At 49.0% G+C, this 25,520-nt stretch overlaps 2 protein-coding genes across 2 annotated transcripts; both read right to left on the minus strand.

The window, feature by feature from the left end:
- Window positions 1-554: 554 nt before the first annotated feature.
- On the minus strand, window positions 555-12,049 carry LOC146763622 (serine/threonine-protein kinase PAK 3-like). The gene is made up of 12 exons (XM_085567789.1): window positions 11,754-12,049; window positions 11,175-11,510; window positions 10,669-10,752; window positions 10,112-10,262; window positions 9,742-9,805; window positions 8,975-9,023; window positions 8,096-8,208; window positions 7,366-7,483; window positions 6,422-6,521; window positions 5,782-5,978; window positions 2,558-2,695; window positions 555-1,198 (listed from the first exon to the last, which is right to left on the minus strand). The coding sequence occupies exons 1-12, from the start codon at window positions 12,009-12,011 to the stop codon at window positions 1,106-1,108; spliced, it is 1,701 nt and encodes a 566-aa protein (XP_085423915.1). The 5' UTR covers window positions 12,012-12,049; the 3' UTR covers window positions 555-1,105.
- A 1,562-nt stretch (window positions 12,050-13,611) lies between these two features.
- On the minus strand, window positions 13,612-16,761 carry LOC146763623 (uncharacterized). The gene is made up of 3 exons (XM_085567787.1): window positions 16,210-16,761; window positions 14,455-14,589; window positions 13,612-14,129 (listed from the first exon to the last, which is right to left on the minus strand). Exons 1-3 carry the CDS (start codon window positions 16,372-16,374, stop codon window positions 13,965-13,967), a joined length of 465 nt encoding a protein of 154 aa, XP_085423913.1. The 5' UTR covers window positions 16,375-16,761; the 3' UTR covers window positions 13,612-13,964.
- Window positions 16,762-25,520: the final 8,759 nt, after the last annotated feature.

Below are 25,520 nucleotides of genomic sequence, written 5' to 3' on the forward strand. Positions count from 1 at the left end.
GAGCTGTGTGAGGCACTGGCTCCTGCAGCCGTGAGCTGACAAGCTGTCCCTGCCTCCCGCTGGCCTCGGCTCCCCTGGCACAAGTGCCGTGCCCGAAGGACGCTGCCCTGTGCTCCAGCCTGCCGAGCAGCCCGGCTCCCTGCCCCGGTGCCCAGGGTGCTGCACACACTGCTGACCTTTGCCAGGAGTCGCAGGGCAGCGGCACAAGAGTGGGAATGCTGAGCCAGGCCAGCGGGCCTCGGCTGCCCTTGGCCTTTCTCTCCTCGGGCAGACTCCAGAGGGCCAATGCCTCCAGGCTGGGCTGTGCCCAGCAGGGCTCCGCTTGCCCTCGGGAGCAGCCGGCTGCGCTTGGGCTCTGAGAGCGGAGGATGCGCCTGCTGCCAGCAAGAGGCACGCAGGGCCGGGCTGTGCCTCCTGCAGCTACCAGGGCCTCCTTGCAGCCTGGCCCTGCCGAGGCTCAGGCTGCTCCGGGCTCTGCCAGGGCTCTGCTGCGGCTCCACGCCGGGCAGGGCCAGGCCCGCTCTCAGCTCACACTTGCTGACAGCTCTGCACCGCAGGAGACCTTTCAGAGCACCTCTCTGATCTTTCTGCTTTCTCCGCTGAGCGAGGCTCTCCTCCAGCCAAAGACTTTGCCCTTTGTGATACAAATCCAAGTGGCAGGCACCCAAATGCTCTCGAGTCACAGCTGAAGGCCTGCATCTGCACAGGATGTTTTGGCTGCACAACTCACCCTTTGCTTTTTCCTGAAAATGCCATTGCCCTTTCTGTCTCAACTGGAAGTGCCACAGATGTGCCAAACAGGGCCCACGGGCCGTATGCCAAAGGCAGTGTGGTCTGGAGAGGATGAATGAAGAAGAGCCTTCTCCACTTACAAACCATACCAAAGGAGCCATAAGCATGTCTTAGCACCAATAAAAGACAACTGGCAATTCAGAAGGAAATCTTTTGTGAAGGGGTCAGAAGGAAGAGAACCTTCCAAATGATTTGATGCTTTGAAAACTTTAATTATAATCCTATCTATAAACCTATACTACAAAACTACTTAACAATCCTACTCTAGAGTCCTACTCTGCAATCCTACTCTAACTTGGTAATATCTTGATTGTTAGATTCTTGTCTTCTTTGTCTTCTTCTTCTTCACTGAGCTGATGAGTGGTGCCAGGGTGGATGCTGGCTTGGCTGCTGTTACAAATGGATGCTAATCCACAGGAAAAAAACAACAAAGAACAGTGAACCATGAGTTTCCAAGCTCAGTACATCACAGACTCAATCAGGATTCCTCTAACTCCTAGAAAGACCCAGAAAGTAAACCAACGGGACCATCTGCTCCCTAGTCGTCATGTGCAGGACCTTGCCATCACAGGCAAACCTGGCCCAGAATCTCACTCATCCATTTATTCTGGTTTCTCCATCTTGCCGGGATTTTTGCCCTGCCAGTGCCCTAGAAATGGTGCTTTCTGTCCCCGGGGTTTCTTCCTTTCAAGAAGCTCCAATGACTCCCATAGGTCCCTGTCTTGGAAAGACAGGCACCGTGCTGATTTCCACAGGCACACAGAGCAGTGTCTGCCTTTCCATGCCCTGCCCCTCCTGTGCTGGATGGCACCTTCCTTCCCAGCAGGGCCAGCCGAGCGGTGCTGGGTCCTGCAGTTCCCTCTCTGCCACACAACCTGGCAGTCAGCCTGGGCCAGTTCCCCTCTGCCTGAGTGTGCCAGGCAGCAGATGGGGCTGGGACAAGTCCCTCTCAGCTGTCCCTGTTTGTGTGCCAGAAACCTCTAAGGATGGGGTGGGGGGCACAAACCAGGGACCCTCAGAGGCTCACAGTGAGTCCCTCACAGCCCCTCCTGCCCACAGCCAAATCTCTGCAGAGTGCTCTGCCAGGACTGGCAGCCTTGGCTTCCTCCAACACCATTTCACGTCTCTCTAGCCTGCATTACTGTACTTCAGTTCTTTTGCCATTAGATAAAACTGAACACCCCACCAAATCAGGGCAAGAGAAACAGCCAGAAAACAGGGCACCTGTCCTCTCAGGAAATGCTCAGAGAGGTGGAGTTATTCAGTTTTGTGAAGAACAGGCCCCAGGGAGACTTTATTGCTGATTTCCAAGATTTCAGAGTAGCTTTGAAGAAAGTGGGGAACACCTTTTTTAACAGGGCCAGTTACAAGAGAGTGTGGGCGAATAGTCTTAAACACATGGGGATCTAATCAGAGTAGGTCTAAGGAAGAACTTGTTTACTTGGAACATGGTGTCTCCCTGGCACAGGTTGTCCCAAGAGCTTGTAGGTGCCTCCATCCCTGGAATCATTCCACTTCAGGTGGGACAGGGCTCTGAGCAACCTGATCTCTTTACAGATATCCCTGCTCATTTCAGGACAGTTGGACCAGAGGACTTTACAGAGCCCTGCCAGCCCAGCCCAGTCTAGCACTCCTCAGCATTTTCATTTGAAGAGCACCAAGAGTGGAGGTGAGGAGGAAGGGGGCTCATCTGATGCCTCGGGCCTCAGTGGAGGAGGAGCCCATCCCTCGGACACTATTTCACCTCAGCCCCTTGGCATTTTACCTGCAGGAGCCTCTTGGCAGGCCAGCGCTGTTCTTGGTCTGTCTGCAGGCAGCAGCTCAGGAAGTCACACAGGTGAGGTGAGGATCGGTTGGGCTGCCGCAGCTGTGGTCTCTCTCCTCTGGCTATCAGGAGTTCAGCCTGCAGGAAAAGGAAACACGAGGCTCCACCTGCTTCTTTCCCATCTGTAACTGCTCTCCCTGAGCCCAGTGTTTAAGCTCCACTCTGCAGAGCAGGTTCTGGTAAGATGCAGATGGTAAAGGAAAGATGACTTTCCTTTACCAACAAAAAGCCACGGCTTTTCCAACATCCTGCTGATCGTGCCTTGGCAGTCAATTTCATTGACTGACCCAGTTAGTGGGAGCTACATCAGCAAAGCATGTTTCCTTCTTGCAGGATTCACACCACCCTGACAGGCTTTCCGGAATATGGGCTCTGCTACACTAACTAACTCTACTATTTCCAAGGATTAGTACAGGAAAGGCATCTCTGCAGTGCTTGTTGGTCCCTTAAGCACAGTGGTCATAAACCAAAACTCACTGAGCTTCTTGTCCTCTTCTAGAAAACAGTGGTACATGGGAGGCAAGAAAAGAAATCCACCAGGTATTCCTCAAAGTAAGGAAACAAACATTTGGAATCTCATATTCAACACAGACCCTTTAAGATGCCTGCACACATGTATTGGGATGAAAATGCTTGCTTGGGCACACAGGAGCCACCTGCAGCTCTGTCTCTCAGCTGCAAGTTTCAGCCTCTTTATGTGGCAAAAGGAAACCTTTTCAAGGTCAAATCTGAAGAAGAAGTCAATGCATTAATGGCGCCCCCATCGCAAACAGTGTAGGTAAGAAGTGGGAGGTTTTGACAGGCTCTCCATGACACCAGGCTGCAGCCTGGTCTCCATAAAAATGCCCATCACAATAGTAACAGCTCTGTGCTGGTGGCACTGAAATAGATGGTGACCAAAAAGACTTTGTTATTATCCTCTTCAACTCAGAGGAAAATTTCCAAGCCTAAAACAGCAAGCATAGTCCCCTGGAGTATAAATAATTATGGCAGCTTTCTTTCTTTTTCCTGCACGCCCAGAGGTCACAAAGGGGGTTTTATCCTGTCTCTCTGCAACTGAGCTCAGCCACTGGACATGGTGGGGAGCTGGAGTCCTCATTGTCCTCAGAACTGTGCAAGCCAGGGATGTCCCTGCTCCTGTGGTAAAGGAACACAGCACCGGCATCAACCGCCCACGTTGGGTCCCAGCCCCAGGCACCGGGCTGCAAGCTCATCAACTTGTTAAAGTACCCAGAAACAGCCAAGGGTTTAGTGTTACTGCAGTCGGAGAAAAACACATCCTTAACTTATCCAGGCCACCCTCACACATGACTGAACAATGTACAGATGATTTGAAAGCCTGGAAGTTCTGAAGACCCACAGGTCTTGGAAAAGATGCTACAGTATGGAGGAAACTTGATGTGCTGTGGTTGAAAAAAGAAAAAGAAACCAAAACTATTGGGGAAGATGAAACGGGAAAACCTTACAAATATGTATGCCTGGAAAAAGATTTTGAGAATATGGAAACTGTAAGCGAGATTGAAATGAAAGTAAGCTTTGAGATAGTTACTAGCCTTAGTTAATGAACAACTGGAAAACAATGGTATGGCCAGCTGAAGGTAATCCCCTTTTGATTAAACTATACCCTCTGCTGGCAGACAGGTCCAAGGGTCAGAGCAGACCCTACTAGCTTGACAGAAAGGGTCCAAAGAGTAGTTTTTATCGTTTAAAATGTAACACAGTATGGTAATGTAATGATTCTTATAGGCTGTAGGTAAATGCTCTAGTGTTTGTATCTTGTACTAGATTGGTTAGTGAAAATTTGAATATTCAGCCCAGAAGAAGATTTATTGTATTGTAACAGGAACTTCCTCACTCTTTCAGGTCTCTCTTTTGGGCTCCTCTTTCGGGACTGCTCTGAGCTGTGGCTGGCAGCTCCAAGCAGGGCCCTGCACCCACGCCCTTTGCAATAAACTGAAAGTTCCAAGACCTGGCTTCAAAGATCTCTCATCTCCCTCCATCCCGACCATCCTACCCACTGTCACTCCTACACAAAACTACTTGGGCATTACTTTGGTGGTTGTTTCTTTTTTCTTTTTCTTTTTCATTTTTTTTCTTCTCCGATAAAATTGAATCTGGGAAGGTCTGACCTCAGTTTCTCAGGATATTTATCACATGTCTAACCTCTCCACTGAAAAATTCTTGCCCTTCAGAGACTGTGGGAACTCAAAATGTCTCTCAGACATTTTTAGAGGTTCCAGGCCTTGGTCAGAAGCATTCTAGACCCTGGCAGACAGCTGAAAAACAGCTGTGATTTTGAGTTTGAGCCATGGAATGAATTACCAGCTTTGGAGGTGGAACAAGCAGTCACAAAAGGTTAGATAGTATAGTAAAAGTAGTTACAAAGTAGAGGGGAAAATTTTTTAGTATTGTACAGGGGGGTTTTAACACATGTACAGGGGGGTTTTCACTTTGTACATGGGGGTCAGAAGTTCTAAGATGGAGGAAAGTGGGCTGATCCTGTTCTTCCTCCTTCTTTTTCCTTACCTCCATGTTCTTGGTGATGTTGGCACTCACAGATTGGTTTAGAGTAGAAAAACACTTGGCAACGTAGGTAGTAGGTATTGGGGAATAATTGTAAACATGTTATACGTAATATATCTTATAAAAGATAGCAGCAGCCCTGGGCGGGAAGAGAGACGAAGAAGACAGCAGATAGAGAGGATGTCAGGGTGTGTGTGTGCCTCTACCCAGGCCGCTGATCAAATAGCCGCAGTCCAAGAACATAATCTGTTAGATAACTAGCAATAAACTGCCTTGAGACCGAACAGCTAAAGCCTGCGGAGTTTTTCTTTGGAAGCACGGGTTGGAGGAGGAATTTCAGCACCACATGAGACCCCAGAGCAAGGCCGGGCTTCTCACAAGAGACAGAGCACCAACGGAGTTCAAAAAGCAAATGAGAAATGTCAGGCAGGCTGGAGGCCAAAATGGCAGGTTTCTGAACTGCCACTTCACTTCTGATGCAACCAAATGTACAGCAGATGCTGACGTGCTGCAGGGACATGTTTAGAAGGGGACCTTGGTGGAAGTGGTGCCAGCAGATGGCAACGGGATTTGTCCAATGGCACACAGGACATGGGACAGGTGAGAAAGACAGGTGGGATCAGGGAGTATTTGCACCTTACCGAAACAGGAGTTTCATTCCTGTGAGGAACTTCTCGTTCCACCATTTCGATGCCCACGATTCCAAAAGACCATATGTCCACTTTGGGGCCATATGGTTGACCTGTCAGCATTTCAGGCGCCATCCAGCCAGAAGTGCCGGCCACTGAGCTCCGTCGACGCTGCTCAGGGGTGAGCTGAGCAAAGAGGCCAAAGTCAGCTGTGGAGTAACAAACATACCATGAAAGCCAGCTCAAGTTAGGAAACCAAGCAAAAGAATTCCCCACTCTCAGTCTATGTGTTGTTGAATCTCCTGGAGAACTGTCCACGCTCGGTTTCCTTGGGGCTTTAGCCAAGGACATATGAAATTGGCCACTTCCAAAAATATCCCAGTTTTTTTAACGCTGCTCACAGCAGTGGCCTTTATTCCCCTGAAGCTTTAGTTTGTGGCTCCCTCCCTCTGGAAGAGACAAAATCACACCAATGACACCCTTGACTTCTCGTGGTTCCTTATACCCCTGTGCACGTTGCAACCGTGCCCTCAGCTCACAGCGGTGGGGCCCTGCACTGCCACCAGCACCATTTCTGGGGAGCTGGCAGCCACTCAAAGCAGCCCCTCACCCCACATCCCTGAACGCTGCACCTGACCAGGAATATACTGACCCAGCTTGACAGAGCCATTGGTTCTGAGAAGAATGTTGTCACTCTTCACATCTCGGTAGATCACGTGGTTCCAGTGAAGAAAATCCAATCCTAGCAGGCACTGAGAGGGAAAACAGAAACAGGAGGGCAAAAATTAGTGATGTGATTTCATCACACCAGAAAGGAAACAGAGACTCTAAAAGATTCCCATTCCCCAGGGGAATGGCAAGTAATGGCAGAACACAGTGCCACTGAGAGGAAGAGTTGTGTTCCAACACTTGCAGAGGAGGACCTTTCTACGGAAAGGCATGTCAGCTTTTGAAAGAGCAACAGCACCTGCTGTTCTAGACTGTCCCCTGCAAACCTGCCAGGATGACTGCTGCTGCAGTGGATGTGCTTTCTCCATGCAGAGGGCAAAGGAGGGGTTTGGCCAAGAAAGAAAAAGTCCCTCTCTCTGGTGTGAAGCGGATCACTTTTGGGTGGGAGGCTGCATGACGAAGGTTTTGTTGCTGGCCTCAGCACAGACTTAGAGTATAACATCAGTCACCTTCCTGAAGCAAAGAGCATTTTGGCTGCACTACTGTTCTTTTCAGTTGAGGACTGTGAGAAATGAATCTCTGTTTCTCAGCTGATCATTTCAAATCCTGCCACCAGCACCTTTGCTTTTACAGGCAAGGAATGCAGTGCAGATAGGTTGAAGATAAAAGTTTAAGGAGGCAAGGTGGGGAAGAGCAAATACAAATACAGGAGGCAGAAGGAGAATACAACAGTAGGAGAGAAGAGTACAAGAACTGAGTACAGTGAGTGCAGGGGCACTGGCAGGCAGTTCCCTTGAGATGCTTTTACTTGCCCATAGCATACTGGCACTAGGGAAACAAAACTTTATACATGAAACCTCTCTGTTCCGAGCCCGTTTCCCAGACAATCCTGCCCAAGCCCTCTGAAGCACAGGTGGGATCCCTGACCTCCCGACTGATGGCTGCTATCTCCTCTTCAGACAGGTAGGTCTTGCTGATGACATCGCTCAGAGTGCCTCCATCCATGAACTCCATAACCAGCCAGAATTGATTATCCACAAGGTAGCTGAAAGAAGGAAACAAGAGCATGGAGGTAAACATGCATGGTTAGTTTGTTTTCTTGATTCTTATTTCCAAGTCCCTTTGTGACAAGGACAGAATAAAGGGAATAGACATTCCCTCTAGGCTGTGCATTGTTTGCAACCTGTCTCGAGAAGAAAGGCACAGCTTTGAAAAAGGAGAGGCCTTAAATAGCCAGCAAGTAAAAACTGCAGTTTAGGAACAGATAAAAAAGCCTGTCCCACTGCGTGTTTCTGGAAATAACCACCTAGTCTTCCTGGCATGCAAAGCAATGGAAAAGAGGGGACACAATCCAAGGAAAATCCATGTTAGTTTACCCAGATGTAAGAGGACCGTTGAAAAAAATCAAGCCCCAAAATAATGTGGTGGCTGTGAACTTACAGCCTATTGATTTAGTTAGATATGACTGATGCAGGTTTTTGAATAATTTTCAAACTATGTGTGCCAGGGAATACTCCTGCAGACAAGATGCACTCTCTTCCCAGCCATTGGACATGAGCAGAGCAGTAATAATTCACCAATAATTACAGCTCTATTTTCTGCCACTGAATATCCTTGCATGTTTGCAGAATGTAAACAAACATTTACAACAACTCACCTGTCTAAATAGTTGACGATGTTGGGATTCTTATTTATCTTCACAACCATGAGTTCATTGACTTTTAGTTCCTTCTTCCTCGGTCCTTGGAGATTTATTTTCTTTATGGCCACCTAAAATGACATTGAAAACCAGTAACTTGAGAAGTTGGTGGCACAAAACCACCTGGAGCGAGTAATTTTGCAATGACACAGCCGAGCTGTGCCAGACTGCCTTGTGATCAGGCATTGCAGTAATTAGGAACTGACATTGCAATAGCCCATTGCTCCACTCCCTTGGGGGCCAGTTACAGGACACGTGGCCACTGAGGTTTTGCCGTGAACACTTGGTGACAGTGGTGTCTCAACTATCACCCACAAATCTCTGAGCCCACTCCCTGCTGCTTTGTATGGGATTCAGAAGAAGTAATCCATGCCTGAATACTCTGTGGCTACATCCTGGGCTATGGGCAGGGCTTGGGGCTTCTAGGGACGCCTTGCAGATCTCCCCCTATGTGCAGTTCCCAAGTGCAGCACTGGAGGTGGCTAAAGAACTACCAGTAACTTTCAGATGTATTTGCTGGCAACCAGAAGTGAGAATTCAAGACTCTGAAGCTGTAGCCCCAAAGAGCAGTGAGATGCTCTAAGGCACCACCTTTGTTTTAGCAATTGAGAGCGAGTGAGCACATCCTTCTCTGAAATGGACTGCTGCCCTGCATGACTTCCTTCTGGCAGCTGAGAAGGACAAAGACTGTCCCCGATGTATTTTGCAGGCTGGTGCCAGTCTGTGTTTCTTGTGCCTCCTCAGCACAGCTCTACCCAAAGCTCTGGCCACAGCTGCCCACACCAGAGGGGAAAGCCCTTGAGTGCAGCAGAGTCTGTGGGGGATGTTGACATTTACCTCTACTCCTGTGGCTTTGTTGATTGCTCTAACCACAAATCCAAAAGTCCTAGAGACAAAAAAGCAGCAAAGAAAGGACAAGCCATTTAGATCATGCAGTGAAAGCCAGCCCACACAGGAGATCTCTGCTGTAAATGCCCAAGATCTGCAGGATGCAGGAGGGCTCTGCCAGAAGGCAGCTGATGCATTTTCCTCTTAAGTGCATGGGCACTGGGCCTGTCCCTGAAGTGTTGGGGTTTACTGCCTCAGCTCCTAAAGAGAGCTCCTTCTTTCATCTCAGGTTTCAGGTTCTAAACTGTGCAGTTTTCATAGTTTTCATCCTTACCATGGAGAATTCCCTTCAGCAAACTCTTGGAAAGAAATGTTCCTGAGAACTGTTATCTGACAGCTATCAGGGAGTAGGTTGCTCTTTCAGGCATGCAAGTTTCTTGCCCTTTTATTAGTGTGGCTGTATGATTTGGAGAGATACAGAAATGCTAAGGAAATTAACAGAGAACTGTCCCACACTTGAGAGACAAGGAGATCTTCCAGGTCCTGTTCCTTGCTGAAGGCAAGAGACCTTGGCAGCATGGATGTGTCTCTGACAACACCTTCAGGGCACACTCACAAATTCTGAGCAGCACTGAGAGATGGGACAATCTATCCCCAGTGTCTGAACATGGCCATAGATGTCTGTTTGCAGCTGGCCTGACTTCACACTGCATAGATATTCCACCAGAAAAACACCTGGCCCATGGTTATGGAGAAGTAACTGTGGTTGGACTCACCCGCTGCCAATATATTCCAGTTCAGCATATTTCCCCACAGGATTTTCCATGTTCACTATTTTCCCTGAGGGAAACAAAATGCAAGATGCTCACTTTAAAGCAAAGACCCCAGCTTCCAGGAAATGCAAAAGGCAGCCCCAGAGCTTGGAGCTTTGAACTTCTTGTGGTTTCCTGGGTAACAACATCAACCAGGCAGACGGCTCTGCAGCACAAGTGGCCAGCACAGAGACTGATTTTCTACAGCAGTTCCCATGGGGAAATGTCTCAAAATGTCCCTGGGACACCAAACTCAGGAAAACCATTTGGTACAGCTATGCTGAAACATGCACACAATACACTGTCCCTCAGAGAAGAAATACAGCCGACGTACTCAGTTGCTCCAGGGAGTCATCCTTGTTCTCCTGTTGCTGAGCAGCGCTGGAGATGAGCAAATGGCCCCGGTTCCACTTCTCAGGTTGGGGAGCAAAGGCTCCTTTAGACAATGCTGCTCCTGCAGCAGGTTTGACAAAGCCCTTGTACATCTGTGACAAGAAGTGAGTTCATGTAGGAAAGGTCCCTGGCAGAGATTAGCCTGAGATCCCACTTCAAATGCAAGCCCTTAGGAAGGTGCTCTCAGCCACATGCAGGGATCTTAAATGGATTTTTTCTGATGTCCACTTCTCATACTGGATGGGTCAAAACCAAAGGCTAGCTCTACTCAAGTTCATGGCCAGATTCATGTTCCATTTTCATGGATTTTCTGAAGGATCACTGCCACAATGACCATTCTGCTTCCTCTCAAGGATTCCTTTCCCCCTCCAAGGGATTCAGACACACTTGCAGCTCCTTGTTCAAATGTTCTGCCTCCTCCCACTGTGTCCTCTTTTCCTGCACCATCTTCAGGTCATGCTCAACCTGTAGCAGCTTTGGTGGGGACAGTTCCTGTACCTCATGCCAAGCCTGGGGATCTTCATTGCCACCCATTTGCTGGAAGTCTTTGTAGGCTGCCCGGTGAGATGTCAACACTTTCACCTCAAGTTAAACAGAAGAAAGCAGTCAGAGACTACAGCTTATCTCTGTCAGTCAAGAGTCATTGACTGTAAGGAAAGGGAAAGAACAGATTTACAAGGGGTACAGACAGCTTCTTTCAATCCTCCCTCTGGGTCATCATGCTCCCCTGTAAAAACACCTTAAGAAACAAGGAGAGCAGGAACAGGCCACCAGGAATCAATTTGGATGACTGCTGGCCAAAAGGCCAAAGGACAAGTCCCTCTGTCCAGGGCAGCAGGTGAGATTCAGCACACCAGGAAATCCTTCAGAGTGAGTGTGATACACACTACAGCAGGATGGCACTCAGAGGCATCACCTCACTCCCTGCAGCTCTGCACTGGAAAGGCAAGAAGGGCAGAAACCACCAGTTTGGTGACTGCGGTGGCTATCCCTCTTTCACTCACTTGCTCTTGTAGAGCCTGAGGGAGAGGATTAAGCTTTTCTCTGATGATTTTAATTTCTTCTTCCTGCCTCTTCTCCTTTGCTTTCATCTTACTGTGAACTTTCTGAAACTCCGTGTCCAGCTGTTCCTTCAAGTTCTGTAAAATACAAGAGAGAGGATCTTTCACGAGTGGAGTGGCTGCCACTCTTTCATTCACCTGGTTTTGTTGATCGCCCCTCTGCAGACGGAGATTCATGTCCTCTTGAATTCTTCTCATGTCTTCCTTGTTCCCCTTCTTCACGTCCACGATGGCACTCTGAGCTCCGGGCAGCTCTGCTTGTGACTCTGCCTTGATGTTCTGTACACACAAATGCAGGGCAAGTGACTGGGAGCTGCCATCAGGCTCAGCTTTTTCCTCTTGCAGCCTCAAAGTCACATTTATTCAGCCACTTCTTTCTGCTGCCCTACCCACCTCTGCTTCCAGTGTAACCCTCCTGTCCCAGTGCTGACTTTGGCAGATTCCAAGGCTCTGTGCTTTCAGTGCCTCCGTTTTATGCCCTCTTCCTGCCCTTCCCTCTGACACCTGGTGAGTCAGGCTTACCTGGCCTTTCTCCTGTGGCTCTTTCACCTGCTGCCTGAGCTGCTCTTCCTGCTCTCGGGCTGGGAGCAGCTCTCCCCAAGTCTGCCATGGCATCTCTGACAAAGCAGGCTGCTCCTGTTCTTGTTCTGGAAGGACCTGCACAGAAAGCAAGAGAAGATGGGTTTCAACTTTCCATATAACATTTGTGGGCCAAGGCTCAAGGACTGATGGGCTCACACGTTCCCAAAGCACTGCAGTGCTGCAGCTCTCCTGGGTCATTCTCTGCCCGTGGGGAGGCACAGATGCCAAAGTGACCCTGGCACTGCAGTCAGGGGCTGAAGCTCCAACAGCCTCTGAGGCAGCTGACAGGGAAGCTGTGGCATTTCTCAAGGGTCTGCTGAGCACCTCCCTCTGCTTCTGCCATGCTCTGTTTGTCTTTCAGTAGTGACTGACACCCCACCCTGTCCCACAGCTCCATCCTGGCTCTGCAGGTAGCTTCCTGGGTGAGCTCAGCCCTTGTGAGAGACACTTCTGGAGTTCATGTTCTCTTCACCACCTAAAATATGGAATTCTTCCACCTCTCTGGGACAGACAGAACATTAAAGCATTAACTGGGGGCTTCAAGAAGAAGTGGCTGGAGGGAGAAACCATGTCTGAGGGGAAAAAAACACCACATCTGGAGGAGGAAACACCTCTGCCTGCTCAGAATCAGTCAATGTCTTTAATCCTCTCCTGAAAGGGATGCTTTACATGAACTTTTCACCTCCAACTGCTTTGGACCAGAGCCAAGAAGATTCAATTATGTAAATGTTACATAGATAGATAGATAGATAGATAGATAGATAGATAGATAGATAGACAGATAGATCTCACTCTTATAATCTCTTGTTACTATAATTTCCATTCCTGCAGACATCAACACTTGGTAGCCATTGCCCCAGTCAGCAGCAATCCCAAGACTGCTCCTTCAATAAACCACACTCTCAGGGAATTTAGAGCATTTAGGTCCTTATGGAATACAATCAGATCCAGAGCATTGCACTGGGAACTGCACTCTTGCAGCATCTGTGCTTGGCCAAGTGCTTCTCATGGACTTGACCACACTGACAGTGCTAAAGGGGCTGTAAGCAGAAATAAAGCCCAGCCCCTCTCAGCTCCTCTGATCTCTGGGGACCAGCTGGAATGCAAGGGCATTGATTTTCTGCTCAATTCCCAAACACCACACCTACTGGTTTCCTGGGTTGCAAAAAGACACAGGGACTGTTAATAAGAAAGCAAAGAGCAAGGGCCTGTTGACTGGCCTGGCACCAAAACAGCTCCCTGTCCCAAACAATGTGTCATGCAAAAATACTGCATCCTCCAGAAGGGCCCCCTTACACAAGAAAAAGCAAGGAGAATCTTTACAAGTGCAGGAAAAGGACAGAAAAGATGGAGGAAAATCGACTTGCATAGATAAAAGACAAGAAAATGAACAAGACTTCTCCTCCTACCAAAGGAACAAAGACAGGAGAGCCACAGATGCCAGAGAAAAATACACTTGGATAAAGTGAGGGGATATTTGCTGAGGAAACAACCCTGGTGGTGAGCACTGTCACGTATGGAACCATGGAAGTGTGCCTAAAGGTCCCTCAGGAGGCTCCCATTGTCCAGGCTGAAACTCCCTCAGCACCTCCTCCTTGGCCTTGTGCTCCACAGCCTTCCCCAGCTCCCGTGTCCTTCCCTGCACACGCTCCAGCCCCTCAAGGACTTTCTGCTTCACAGGGGCCCACAAGTGGACACACACTCCCAGCTCTGGCCGCAGCGCTGCCCAGCCCAGGGGGACGGTCACTGCCCTGCTCCTGCTGCCCCACTGCTGCTGACACAGGCCACGATGCCCTCGGCCTTCTTGGCTACCTGGCCAGGCGCTGGCCCACCTTCAGCTGCTCTTGACAGCATGAGCCACAAATTTGCCCATTGGACTAAAAATACAGCATCTCTGGTTCCAAGATTTCCTTCCTGTTCTAAGCAACACAAGACAGCAGTCAAGGACTTGCAGCTTCAACCCCACCTCCAGGTTCCAATGCACTTTACAAAGCTACAGACCACACCAAAAAATGCATACACAGAACCTTGCTCCTTCTACTGTCACTGCCTGCAGGAAGTCGATGGGTCCTGGCAGGACTCCAGCACTCAGCATCCTCAGGCAGCAGCAGCAAGAGCTGGCTGGTCAGAAACTTGCAGCTCTGCCTTGCTCTAAAGACAGCACCACCCACAACTGGCACTTACTGGCTCTGAAGATTCAGGCTCTGCTGTAACCACTGATGGAGCCTCACGCTCATACTCCTCAATTTGCTCCTCTTTGGTTTCGTCACCAGGAGGAGAGGGAGCCAGAACAGACACTGCTGGTGTCTCTGCCATCTGTGGCAAGAGAGAAGCATGAGGGACAGGCTGTTACCTCCAATTTATAGCCTTCTTTCTTCTCACATTTACCACCACATCTTCCAAGGAAAATTGAGAACCCTGGGTTAAAATGGGATTCCAAGGCTCTCTCATGTATTAAAATTGGCTAATCCAACTGTACTGCAAATAGTTCTGAATTAAATATTCCACACTGCCTACTAAAAGGTTACAATGATCTATTTGTGTAAATGACCTTTTAAATCTTGAAATCTCTGAGATGCAAAATCGAAACTTGCAGCTCTCCCTTGCAGTAAAGACAGCAACACCCACAACTGACACTTACTGGCTCAGAAGATTCAGGTTCCAGTGTAACCACTGATGGACCCTCGTGGTCATACTGCTCAATTTGCTGCTCCTCTTTGGCTTCTTCACCAGAAGCAGATGGAACTGGGGCAGAGACCGCTGCTCCTTCGTCCATCTGTGGTAAGAGAGAAGCATGAGGGACAGGCCGTTACCTCTCATTTATAATCGAGTTTCTCCTTGGATCCACAAAAACCTCTTCAAAGATGGAATCATCGACTTTGTTATAATTGGGATTCTTAATCACTCCAACCAGATTAAAATGGGCTAACTCAACAGAACTCTATTTGATGAACTCTATGAATTTGATAGTCCTCCCTGGCTGATATCAGCAAGCAACTGTGCCTTCGCGCAAAGGAGCATTTGGCACTTGAGAGCTTCAAACTGGAGAAATAGGAGATACCATGGCCTTTGCAATTGCTGCAGCAGACATAGAAAACTCAAACTGGATCAGAATCCCATCCAGTGCATGAAAAGGGCAGGAAAACTTTGTGCAGAAGCAGCTTTACTTGCTGGAAAGAGAGAAAACAAGCAGGGCCTCTCCGGCTAGCAAAGCAACAAACCAGAAATCAAAAGTGTCCCCTCCTCTGGCAGCTAAAACACTTGGAGGCAGTGAGGGCATGTTTGGCAGGGAAACAGCCCTGGTGGTGAGCACTGTCACGTATGGATCTACGGAAGTGTGCCAGAAGGTCCCTCACGAGGCTCTCGTTGTCCAGGCTGAAACTCCCTCAGCACCTCCTCCTTGGCCTTGTGCTCCACACCCTTCCCCAGCTCCCGTGTACTTCCCTGCACACGCTCCAGCCCCTCAAGGACTTTCTGCTTCACAGGGGCCCACAAGTGGACACAGCACTCCCAGCTCTGGCCGCAGCGCTGCCCAGCCCAGGGGGACGGTCACTGCCCTGCTCCTGCTGCCCCACTGCTGCTGACACAGGCCAGGATGCCCTCGGCCTTCTTGGCTACCTGGCCAGGCGCTGGCCCACCTTCAGCTGCTCTTGACCGGCACCCCTGGGTCCTTTTGGCCCACACAGGTACCCAGCCACGAAGTTGCCTGTTCGATTTCAAATACAGCATCTCCGGTTCCAAGATGTCCTGCCTCTTCTCAGCAACACAAGACAGCAGTCAAGGACTTGCAGCTTCACCCCCACCCTAGGCCCTAATGCCAGTTCCAAAATCTGCAGGCATCATTGCAAAAGGCATCCACAGGAAATTGCTGCTTCTGCTTTTTGCCACAAAGAAACCTTCCCAATGAGGCACTTGGTTTCTTTGGCCATACCCGACAAGAATGGCACCCCACATGTTCCTGGACAACACAATCATCTTCATGCAGCTTAGCAAAAGTCAAAAGACAATGTACAAGAGAAGAACTACTTCAGAACAGTGCAGATCACTTCCACAAGCCAAACACACCTTTCCACAAAGGGAAAACAAACAAACCAAGCCCTGCCACTTGCAGCACTACGTCCTGTGCCTTTGGCCACAGCAATGCAGAAGCCCAGAGACAGAACTTCCCTGAGCTGAGCAGCCAGAAGCTCAGCCAGAACCCCCAGCTCTTCAGTGCCTCAAGGTGACAGGTCAAAATCCAATTTGTTGCTGGAGGTCACTGCCTGCAGGAAATCGCTGGCTCCTGGCAGGACTGCAGCACTCAGCATCCTCAGGCAGCAACAGCAAGAGCTGGCTGGTCAGAAACTTGCAGCTCTGCCTTGCACTAAAGACAACACCACCCACAACTGGCACTTACTGGCTCCGAGCTGTCGGGCTCCGGTATGACCATTGATGGAGCCTCGTGGTCATACTCCTCAATTTGCTCCTCTTTGGCTTCTTCCTCAGAAGCAGAGGGAGCCAGGGCAGACACTGCTGTTGCCTCTGTCATCTGTGGCAAGAGAGAAGCATGAGAACAGGGCATTATCTATGATTTATAACCTCCTATCTTCTCACATCTACCACTATATCATCCAGGAAAAATTGAGAAACTTTGATTGCAATGGGATTCTTAGGCACTCTCATGGTGTTGAATTTGGCTAGTCCAACTGTAATGCAAATTGCTCTGAATTAGTATTCCACCCTGTCTGCTATCATGTTACAATGATCTGATTCTGTAACTGACAATTTAAATCTGAAAGCTTTGCAATACAAAAGCAAAACTTGCAGCACTGCCTTGCACTAAAGACAGCACCACCCACAACTGGCACTTACTGGCTCTGAACTGTCAGGCTCTGGTGTGACCACTGATGGAGCCTCGTGGTCATACTCCTCAATTTGCTGCTCTTTGGCTTCTTCACCAGGAGCAGAGGGAGCCAAGACAGAGACCGCTGTTCCTTCGTCCATCTGTGGCAAGAGAGAAGCATGATGGACAGCCATTACCTATCATTTATAGCCTCCTTTCTCCTTGTATCCACAACAACCTCTTTGAAGGAGAAATTATCAACTTTGTTAGCATTGGGAATCTAAGGCACTCTGACCAGAATAAACTGGACTAACCCAACAGAACTCTATTTAATGCACTCTATGTATTTGATAGTCCTTTCTGGCTCCTATCTGCATGCAACTGTGCCTCTGCACAAAGGAGCTTTTGTCTCTTTAAAGCCCTGAAATGGAAAAGTAGGAAACAGCCAGCAAGGCCTTTGCTATTGCTGCAGCAGACACAGAAAACTCAGACTGGATCAGAATCGCATCCAATGCGTAAAAAGTGCAGGAAACTTTGTGCAGAAGCATCTGCGCTTGTTGCAAAGAGAGAAAACAAGCAGAGCTTCACCTCCTAGCAAAGCAACAAACCACAAGTCAAAAGTGTCCCCTCCTCTGGCGGCTAAAACACTTGGAGGCAGTGAGGGCATGTTTGGCAGAAAAACAGCCCTGGTGGTGAGCACTGTCACGTATAGATCCATGGAAGTGTGCGTGAAAGTTTCTCTTGAGGCTCCTGTTGTTAAGGCTGAAACTCCCTCAGCACCTCCTCCTTGGCCTTGTGCTCCACACCCTTCCCCAGCTTCCGTGTCCTTCCCTGCACACGCTCCAGCCCCTCAAGGACTTTCTGCTTCACAGGGGCCCACAAGTGGACACAGCACTCCCAGCTCTGGCCGCAGCGCTGCCCAGCCCAGGGGGACGGTCACTGCCCTGCTCCTGCTGCCCCACTGCTGCTGACACAGGCCACGATGCCCTTGGCCTTCTTGGCTACCTGGCCAGGCGCTGGCCCACCTTCAGCTGCTCTTGACTGGCACCCCTGGGTCCTTTTGGCCCACACAGGTACCCAGCCACGAAGTTGCCTGTTTGATTTCAAATACAGCATCTCCGGTTCCAAGATGTCCTGCCTCTTCTCAGCAACACAAGACAGCCGTCAAGGACTTGCAGCTTCACCCCCACCCTAGGCCCTAATGCCAGTTCCAAAATCTGCAGGCATCATTGCAAAAGGCATCCACAGGAAATTGCTGCTTCTGCTTTTTGCCACAAAGAAACCTTCCCAATGAGGCACTTGGTTTCTTTGGCCATACCCGACAAGAATGGCACCCCACATGTTCCTGGACAACACAATCATATTCATGCAGCTTAGCAAAAGTCAAGAGAGAATGTACAAGAGAAGAACTACTCCAGAACAGTGCAGATCACTTCCACAAGCCAAACACACCTTTCCACAAAGGGAAAACAAACAAACCAAGCCCTGCCACTTGCAGCACTACATCCTGTGCCTTTGGTGACAAGTCAAAATCCAATTTGTAGCTGGAGGTCACTGCCTGCAGGAAATCGCTGGCTCCTGGCAGGACTCCAGCACTCAGCATCCTCAGGCAGCAACAGCAAGAGCTGGCTGGTCAGAAACTTGCAGCTCTGCCTTGCACTAAAGACAACACCACCCACAACTGGCACTTACTGGCTCCGAGCTGTCGGGCTCCGGTATGACCATTGATGGAGACTCGCGGTCATACTCCTCAATTTGCTCCTCTTTGGCTTCTTCCTCAGAAGCAGAGGGAGCCAGGGCAGACACTGCTGTTGCCTCTGTCATCTGTGGCAAGAGAGAAGCATGAGAACAGGGCATTATCTATGATTTATAACCTCCTATCTTCTCACATCTACCACCATATCATCCAGGAAAAATTGAGAAACTTTGATTGCAATGGGATTCTTAGGCACTCTCATGGTGTTGAATTTGGCTAGTCCAACTGTAATGCAAATTGCTCTGAATTAGTATTCCACCCTGTCTGCTATCATGTTACAATGATCTGATTCTGTAACTGACAATTTAAATCTGAAAGCTTTGCAATACAAAAGCAAAACTTGCAGCACTGCCTTGCACTAAAGACAGCACCACCCACAACTGGCACTTACTGGCTCTGAACTGTCAGGCTCTGGTGTGACCACTGATGGAGCCTCGTGGTCATACTCCTCAATTTGCTGCTCTTTGGCTTCTTCACCAGGAGCAGAGGGAGCCAAGACAGAGACCGCTGTTCCTTCGTCCATCTGTGGCAAGAGAGAAGCATGATGGACAGCCATTACCTATCATTTATAGCCTCCTTTCTCCTTGTATCCACAACAACCTCTTTGAAGGAGAAATTATCAACTTTGTTAGCATTGGGAATCTAAGGCACTCTGACCAGAATAAACTGGACTAACCCAACAGAACTCTATTTAACGCACTCTATGTATTTGATAGTCCTTTCTGGCTCCTATCTGCATGCAACTGTGCCTCTGCACAAAGGAGCTTTTGTCTCTTTAAAGCCCTGAAATGGAAAAGTAGGAAACAGCCAGCAAGGCCTTTGCTTTTGCTGCAGCAGACACAGAAAACTCAGACTGGATCAGAATCGCATCCAATGCGTAAAAAGTGCAGGAAACTTTGTGCAGAAGCATCTGCGCTTGTTGCAAAGAGAGAAAACAAGCAGAGCTTCACCTCCTAGCAAAGCAACAAACCACAAGTCAAAAGTGTCCCCTCCTCTGGCGGCTAAAACACTTGGAGGCAGTGAGGGCATGTTTGGCAGAAAAACAGCCCTGGTGGTGAGCACTGTCACGTATAGATCCATGGAAGTGTGCGTGAAAGTTTCTCTTGAGGCTCCTGTTGTTAAGGCTGAAACTCCCTCAGCACCTCCTCCTTGGCCTTGTGCTCCACACCCTTCCCCAGCTCCCGTGTCCTTCCCTGCACACGCTCCAGCCCCTCAAGGACTTTCTGCTACACAGGGGCCCACAAGTGGACACAGCACTCCCAGCTCTGGCCGCAGCGCTGCCCAGCCCAGGGGGACGGTCACTGCCCTGCTCCTGCTGCCCCACTGCTGCTGACACAGGCCAGGATGCCCTTGGCCTTCTTGGCTACCTGGCCAGGCGCTGGCCCACCTTCAGCTGCTCTTGACTGGCACCCCTGGGTCCTTTTGGCCCACACAGGTACCCAGCCACGAAGTTGCCTGTTTGATTTCAAATACAGCATCTCCGGTTCCAAGATGTCCTGCCTCTTCTCAGCAACACAAGACAGCCGTCAAGGACTTGCAGCTTCACCCCCACCCTAGGCCCTAATGCCAGTTCCAAAGCTGCGGCTTCATTGCAAAAGGCATCCACAGGAAATTGCTGCTTCTGCTTTTTGCCACAAAGAAACCTTCCCAATGAGGCACTTGGTTTCTTTGGCCATACCCGACAAGAATGGCACCCCACATGTTCCTGGACAACACAATCATATTCATGCAGATTAGCAAAAGTCAAGAGAGAATGTACAAGAGAAGAACTACTCCAGAACAGTGCAGATCACTTCCACAAGCCAAACACACCTTTCCACAAAGGGAAAACAAACAAACCAAGCCCTGCCACTTGCAGCACTACATCCTGTGCCTTTGGTGACAGGTCAAAATCCAATTTGTTGCTGGAGGTCACTGCCTGCAGGAAATCGCTGGCTCCTGGCAGGACTCCAGCACTCAGCATCCTCAGGCAGCAACAGCAAGAGCTGGCTGGTCAGAAACTTGCAGCTCTGCCTTGCACTAAAGACAGCACCACCCACAACTGGCACTTACTGGCTCCGAGCTGTCGGGCTCCGGTATGACCATTGATGGAGACTCGCGGTCATACTCCTCAATTTGCTGCTCTTTGGCTTCTTCACCAGGAGGAGAGGGAGTCAGGGGAGACACTGCTGCTGTCTCTGTCATCTGTGGCAAGAGAGAAGCGTGAAGGACAGGCCATTACCCCTCATTTATAACTTCGTTGCTCCTCACATATACCACCATTTCTCCCAAGGAAAACTGGGTAACTCTAATTGCAATGGGATTCTAACGCACTCTCATGGTATTTACATTGGCTAATAATTCAGTAATGCAAATTGCTCTGAAATAAATATTCCACCCTCCTTACTATCATGTAGCAATGATCTCTTTGTAATTGATTTTTTAATTCTTGAAAGCTCTGAAATGCAAAAGGAAAACTTGCTGCTCTGCCTTGCACTAAAGACAGCACCACCCACAACTGGCACTTACTGGCTCAGAAGATTCAGGTTCTGCTCTGACCCCTGAGGAAGACTCATGGTCATACTGTTCAATTTGCCCCTCTTTATCTTCTCCAGGAGCAGAGGGAACTGGGGCAGACACTGATGCTGGTTTTGTGGTCTGGGGCAAGAGAGAAGCATGTGGGACAAGCCATTACCTATCACGTATAACCTCCTTCCTTCTCACATCTACGACCATATCTTCCAAGGAAAAATCATAAACTTCCAGAGTAAAAGATTCTAAGCCACACAGATCAAATTAAAACAGGCCAATTCAACAGAACTGCATATGGATATGTAGCCGATATTCCTCCCTGGCTGCCATCAGCAAGCAGCATTGTCTCTGCAATGCAGAGCTTTTATCTTTTGAAAGGTCTGAAATGGTAAAGTAGGAAACAGACAGCTACGCCTTTGCTATTGCTGCTGCAGACATGGAAACCTACAACTGGATCTGAATCTCATCCAGTGCTGGAAAAAGGAGGAAACATTGTGCAGAAGCATCTTTGCTTGTTGGAAAATGAGAAAATCAACAGGACGTTTCTTCTACTAAACCAGCAAAATAAAAACTCAACCAACAACCAGCAGGGAGTGTCACTGATGACACTGTCTAAAGCACTGGGATGCAGTGAGGGAATGTTTGGTAGGGGAAAAGCCCTTGTAGTGAGCTGAGGGCCAATTTCTAGCTGTCACTGCCTAAAGGAAATGGCTACGTCCTGCAGGACTGCAGCTCTAGGCATCCTCCGCTAGCAACAGCAAGAGCTGGCTGCTCAGAAAATTGCAGCTCTGCCTTGCACTAAAGACAGTACCACCCATAACTGGCACTTACTGGCTCAGAAGATTCACGCTTTGGTGTGACTCCTGATGGAGCCTCGTGGTCATACTCGTCAATTTGCTGCTCTTTGGCTTCTTCACCAGGAGCAGAGGGAGCCAAGACAGAGACCGCTGTTCCTTCGTCCATCTGTGGCAAGAGAGAAGCATGATGGACAAGCCATTACCTATCATTTATAGCCTCCTTTCTCCTTGTATCCACAACTACCTCGTCGAAGGAGGAATTATCTACTTTGTTAGCATTGGGATTCTAAATCACTCCAACCAGATTAAAATAAGCTAACTCAACAGAACTATATTTGATGCACTCTATGTATTTGATAGTCCTTTCTGGCTGCTATCAGCAAGCAACTGTGCCTCTGCACAAAGGAGCATTTGGCTCTTTAAAGCCCTGAAATGGAAAAGTAGGAAACAGCCAGCATGGCCTTTGATATTGCTGCAGCAGACATGGAAAACTCAAACTGGATCAGAATTCCAGCGAGTGCCTAAAAACGGCAGAAAAAATTTGTGCGGAAGCATCCGTGCTTGTTGGAAAATGGGCAGGGCTTCACCTCCTACCAAACCAACAAACCAACGGTAGAAAATGTCCCCTCCTCAGGTGGCTAAAACACTTGGAGGCACTGAGGGCATGTTTGGCAGGGGAACATCCCTGGTGGTGAGCACTGTCACGTATGGAACCATGGAAGTGTGCCTGAAGGTCCCTCACGAGGCTCTCGTTGTCCAGGCTGAAACTCCCTCAGCACCTCCTCCTTGGCCTTGCGCTCCACAGCCTTCCCCAGCTCCCGTGTCCTTCTCTGCACACGCTCCAGCCCCTCAAGGACTTTCTGCTTCACAGGGGCCCACAAGTGGACACAGCACTCCCAGCTCTGGCCGCAGCGCTGCCCAGCCCAGGGGGACGGTCACTGCCCTGCTCCTGCTGCCCCACTGCTGCTGACACAGGCCAGGATGCCCTCGGCCTTCTTGGCTACCTGGCCAGGCGCTGGCCACCTTCAGCTGCTCTTGACTGCCCGAGCCACAAATTTTCCCATTGGACTAAAAATACAGCATCCACCATTTCAAGATGTCCTTCCTCTTCTGAGCCACACTAGACTGCAGTCAAGGACTTGGAGCTTCAGCCTGCCTCCAGGCTCCAATGCACTTTCCAAAGCTGCAGTCTACACCAAAAAATGCTTCCACAGAACTTTTCTCCTTGTGCTTTTTGCCTCACAAGAGGTTTTCACAACTACATACTTCATTTCTTTGGCCAGACAGGAAAGAATATTGTCCCCCACAGATTCATGGACAACCAAATCATCTCCTTGCAGCATATGAAAAAGCGAAAAGAAAGGAGGGCTAAAGAAACTGTGAAGAATTACTCAAGTGATGAATTACTGAAGAAAGCTGCAGAGCAATTTCACCAGCCAAACACACGTTTCCACAAAGAGAAAGCAAACAAACCATGCCCTAAGACCTCCAGCACTACCTCGTGTGCCCTTGGCCATGGCCCTGCAGAAGCCAAGAGACAGAGCTTCACTGAGCCGAGCAGACAGGCGCTCACCCTGAGGCAACAGGCTTTGGTGCCTCAGCATGACAGCTCCAAGGCCAATTTGTAGCTGGAGGTCACTGCCTGCAGGAAATCGCTGGGTCCCATCAGGACTCCAGCATTCAGCATCCTCAGGCAGCAACAGCAAAAGCTGACTGGTCAGAAACTTGCAGCTCTGCCTTGCACTAAAGACAGCACCACCCACAACTGGCACTTACTGACTCCGAACTGTCAGGCTCTGGTGTGACTCCTGATGGAGCCTCGTGGTCATACTGCTCAATTTCCTCCTCTTTGGCTTCTTCACCAGGAGGAGAGGGAGCCAGGGCAGACACTGCTGTTGCCTCTGTCATCTGTGGAAGGACAGAAGCATGAGGGACAGGCCGTTACCTCTCATTTATAACTTCATTTCTCCTCACATCTACCACCATATCTTCCAAGGAAATTTGGGAAACTTTGATTCCAATGGGATTCCAAGGCGTTCTCATGTATTAAAATTGACTAATCCAACTGTACTGCAAATTGCTCTCAATTTAATATTCCACCCTGCCTACTATCAGGTAGCAATGTTCTATTTGTGTAATTGACTTTTTAATTGTTGAAAGCTCTGAAATGGAAACGTTTATGAATTAGCCAGTGATGCTTTTGTTATTGCTGCTGCAAGCATTAGCATGCATTTTCTTTTTGGCCTAGCTAGCTGGCTGTCTACATTTTACTGCTACTGGCCATGCTCTCAGCTTACTCTATAATTTTTAAACACCAGAATCTTGAAATGTTCCTTTTTCACTCACCTCATGATCTGTACTTCTGAATAAATGGATCACTTGGCCTGTAGTGGGCAAGGAAAAATAACCAGATGCTGTCAGACAACTACCTGGGCTGGTGAATCCCCCAGAACATGTCAAGCCAAACAGAGATTATTTTCCTTTCACAGCATCCCTCCAGGTAACACATTTAATTCACACAACCAGCAAGAGATCAGGACAATACTGTTGATTGTGCCTACACTTTGTCCTGTTTTGCCAGTAAATGAATAGAAATATGATGAAGAAAATGCAAATTGTTCTTTAACATTAGGTGCTCCTGTTCTGCCAAACATATAAAGCAGCTTCTTTTATCCTCTCTTTCAGATCCTTTTTCTTTTTTTAACTCAGCTGCTGGCACTAAGTCTCATTAACTTTCTGGAAGATGCCCAGAAAAACTTCCCCAAACACCCCTTGACCTGTGGCAGGTCTGTTGTGACACAGCACAGCAGCAGCTCCAGGGTCCAGGAGCAGACACTCCCTGCTTTGGAGTTTGCACTTCCTTGCAAAGGGAATCACTATTTTAGCACTCAGTCAAGGGTCAGGTTAGACAGTCAAATCCTTTCATGACAAAATGTAGAATGAAAGAAGCTTTCCCTGAATTCTGGGAACAACTGCAGAGTTGTTAGAAGGCCTTCCAAGAAGGTCTCCAGTTTACATTTTCAAAGCTGTCTTGCTTGTCCCAGCAAACTGAGGAAATGACAGACTCCGCTGCCTCAGACTTTCCCGTGGAGGAAACAGAACCCTGCAGGTTCCCTTGAAAATGCTGCCCCTGTGGCTGCAGAAATCCCCTTGTAGCTGAACTCCTTGACAGGAGCTTTACCAAACCAGTGGCACACTGATTCTCTTTCTGTTTCAAAATAACTCAGGCACTAAGAAAGAGTAGGAAGACATACAAAAGCCAGGTTTGGGTACACGCAGGGAAAACCTCTACTTACATGCGAGGCTGGTCAGGTAGTAGCTGGAATAACAAACTCCGTAAGCTGTGAAAGCTGAAACAGTGAGTCCTTCAATCACTGTAGCACTGGTGAAAGCCTGAAAGGCTATGCTGCAACACTAGGAAAAACAAGGCTTTTGTCATTGGGCAGCTCCCACTGACAAATGCCTCAAGCAGGAGGATGCTCTTTTCCTGAGCAAGCCCTCGGGTTGTTCTGACACTGAGGCCTTCCATGCACCAAGACAACCTTCTGCTGTCACCATGACCACATGGCAGCCATGCTCTGACAGCACCATGCAAGCACTCTATATTGGTCTTTGAATTTATGCAGAGCTATAACCGACCTCCAGTACTGCAAGTGTCAAATAGCCAGGGAAGGTCTCCTCTGTCAGAAAGCAGCATGGATTCCCCCCGATTTCCTCCTCGTTGACTTCTCCTCCAGGAGTAGAGGGAGCCAGGGCAGACACTGCTGCCGTCTCTATCATCTGAGGCAAGAGAGAAGCATAAGGGACAGGCCATTACCAAT

This window comes from Lonchura striata, chromosome Z, assembly GCF_050655825.1.
Source record: "Lonchura striata isolate lonStrDom1 chromosome Z, ASM5065582v1, whole genome shotgun sequence".
NCBI classification, from domain to species: Eukaryota; Metazoa; Chordata; class Aves; order Passeriformes; family Estrildidae; genus Lonchura; species Lonchura striata.

Excerpts from the sequence above, each read along its gene's own strand:
- LOC146763622 (XM_085567789.1), bottom strand. The coding sequence starts at position 12,011 with ATGACCCAGGAGAGCTGCAGCACTGCAGTGCTTTGGGAACGTGTGAGC. Across the intron at positions 8,209-8,974 it reads ACAAAGCCACAGGAGTAGAG|GTGGCCATAAAGAAAATAAA; the intron begins GTAAATGTCAAC and ends ATGTCATTTTAG. Across the intron at positions 7,484-8,095 it reads ATCGTCAACTATTTAGACAG|CTACCTTGTGGATAATCAAT; the intron begins GTGAGTTGTTGT and ends TCCTTCTTTCAG.
- LOC146763623 (XM_085567787.1), bottom strand. The coding sequence starts at position 16,374 with ATGCCCTGTTCTCATGCTTCTCTCTTGCCACAGATGACAGAGGCAACA. Across the intron at positions 14,590-16,209 it reads AGCCCGACAGCTCGGAGCCA|ATGGACGAAGGAGCAGCGGT; the intron begins GTAAGTGCCAGT and ends CTCTTACCACAG. Across the intron at positions 14,130-14,454 it reads AACCTGAATCTTCTGAGCCA|ATGGCAGAGACACCAGCAGT; the intron begins GTAAGTGTCAGT and ends CTCTTGCCACAG.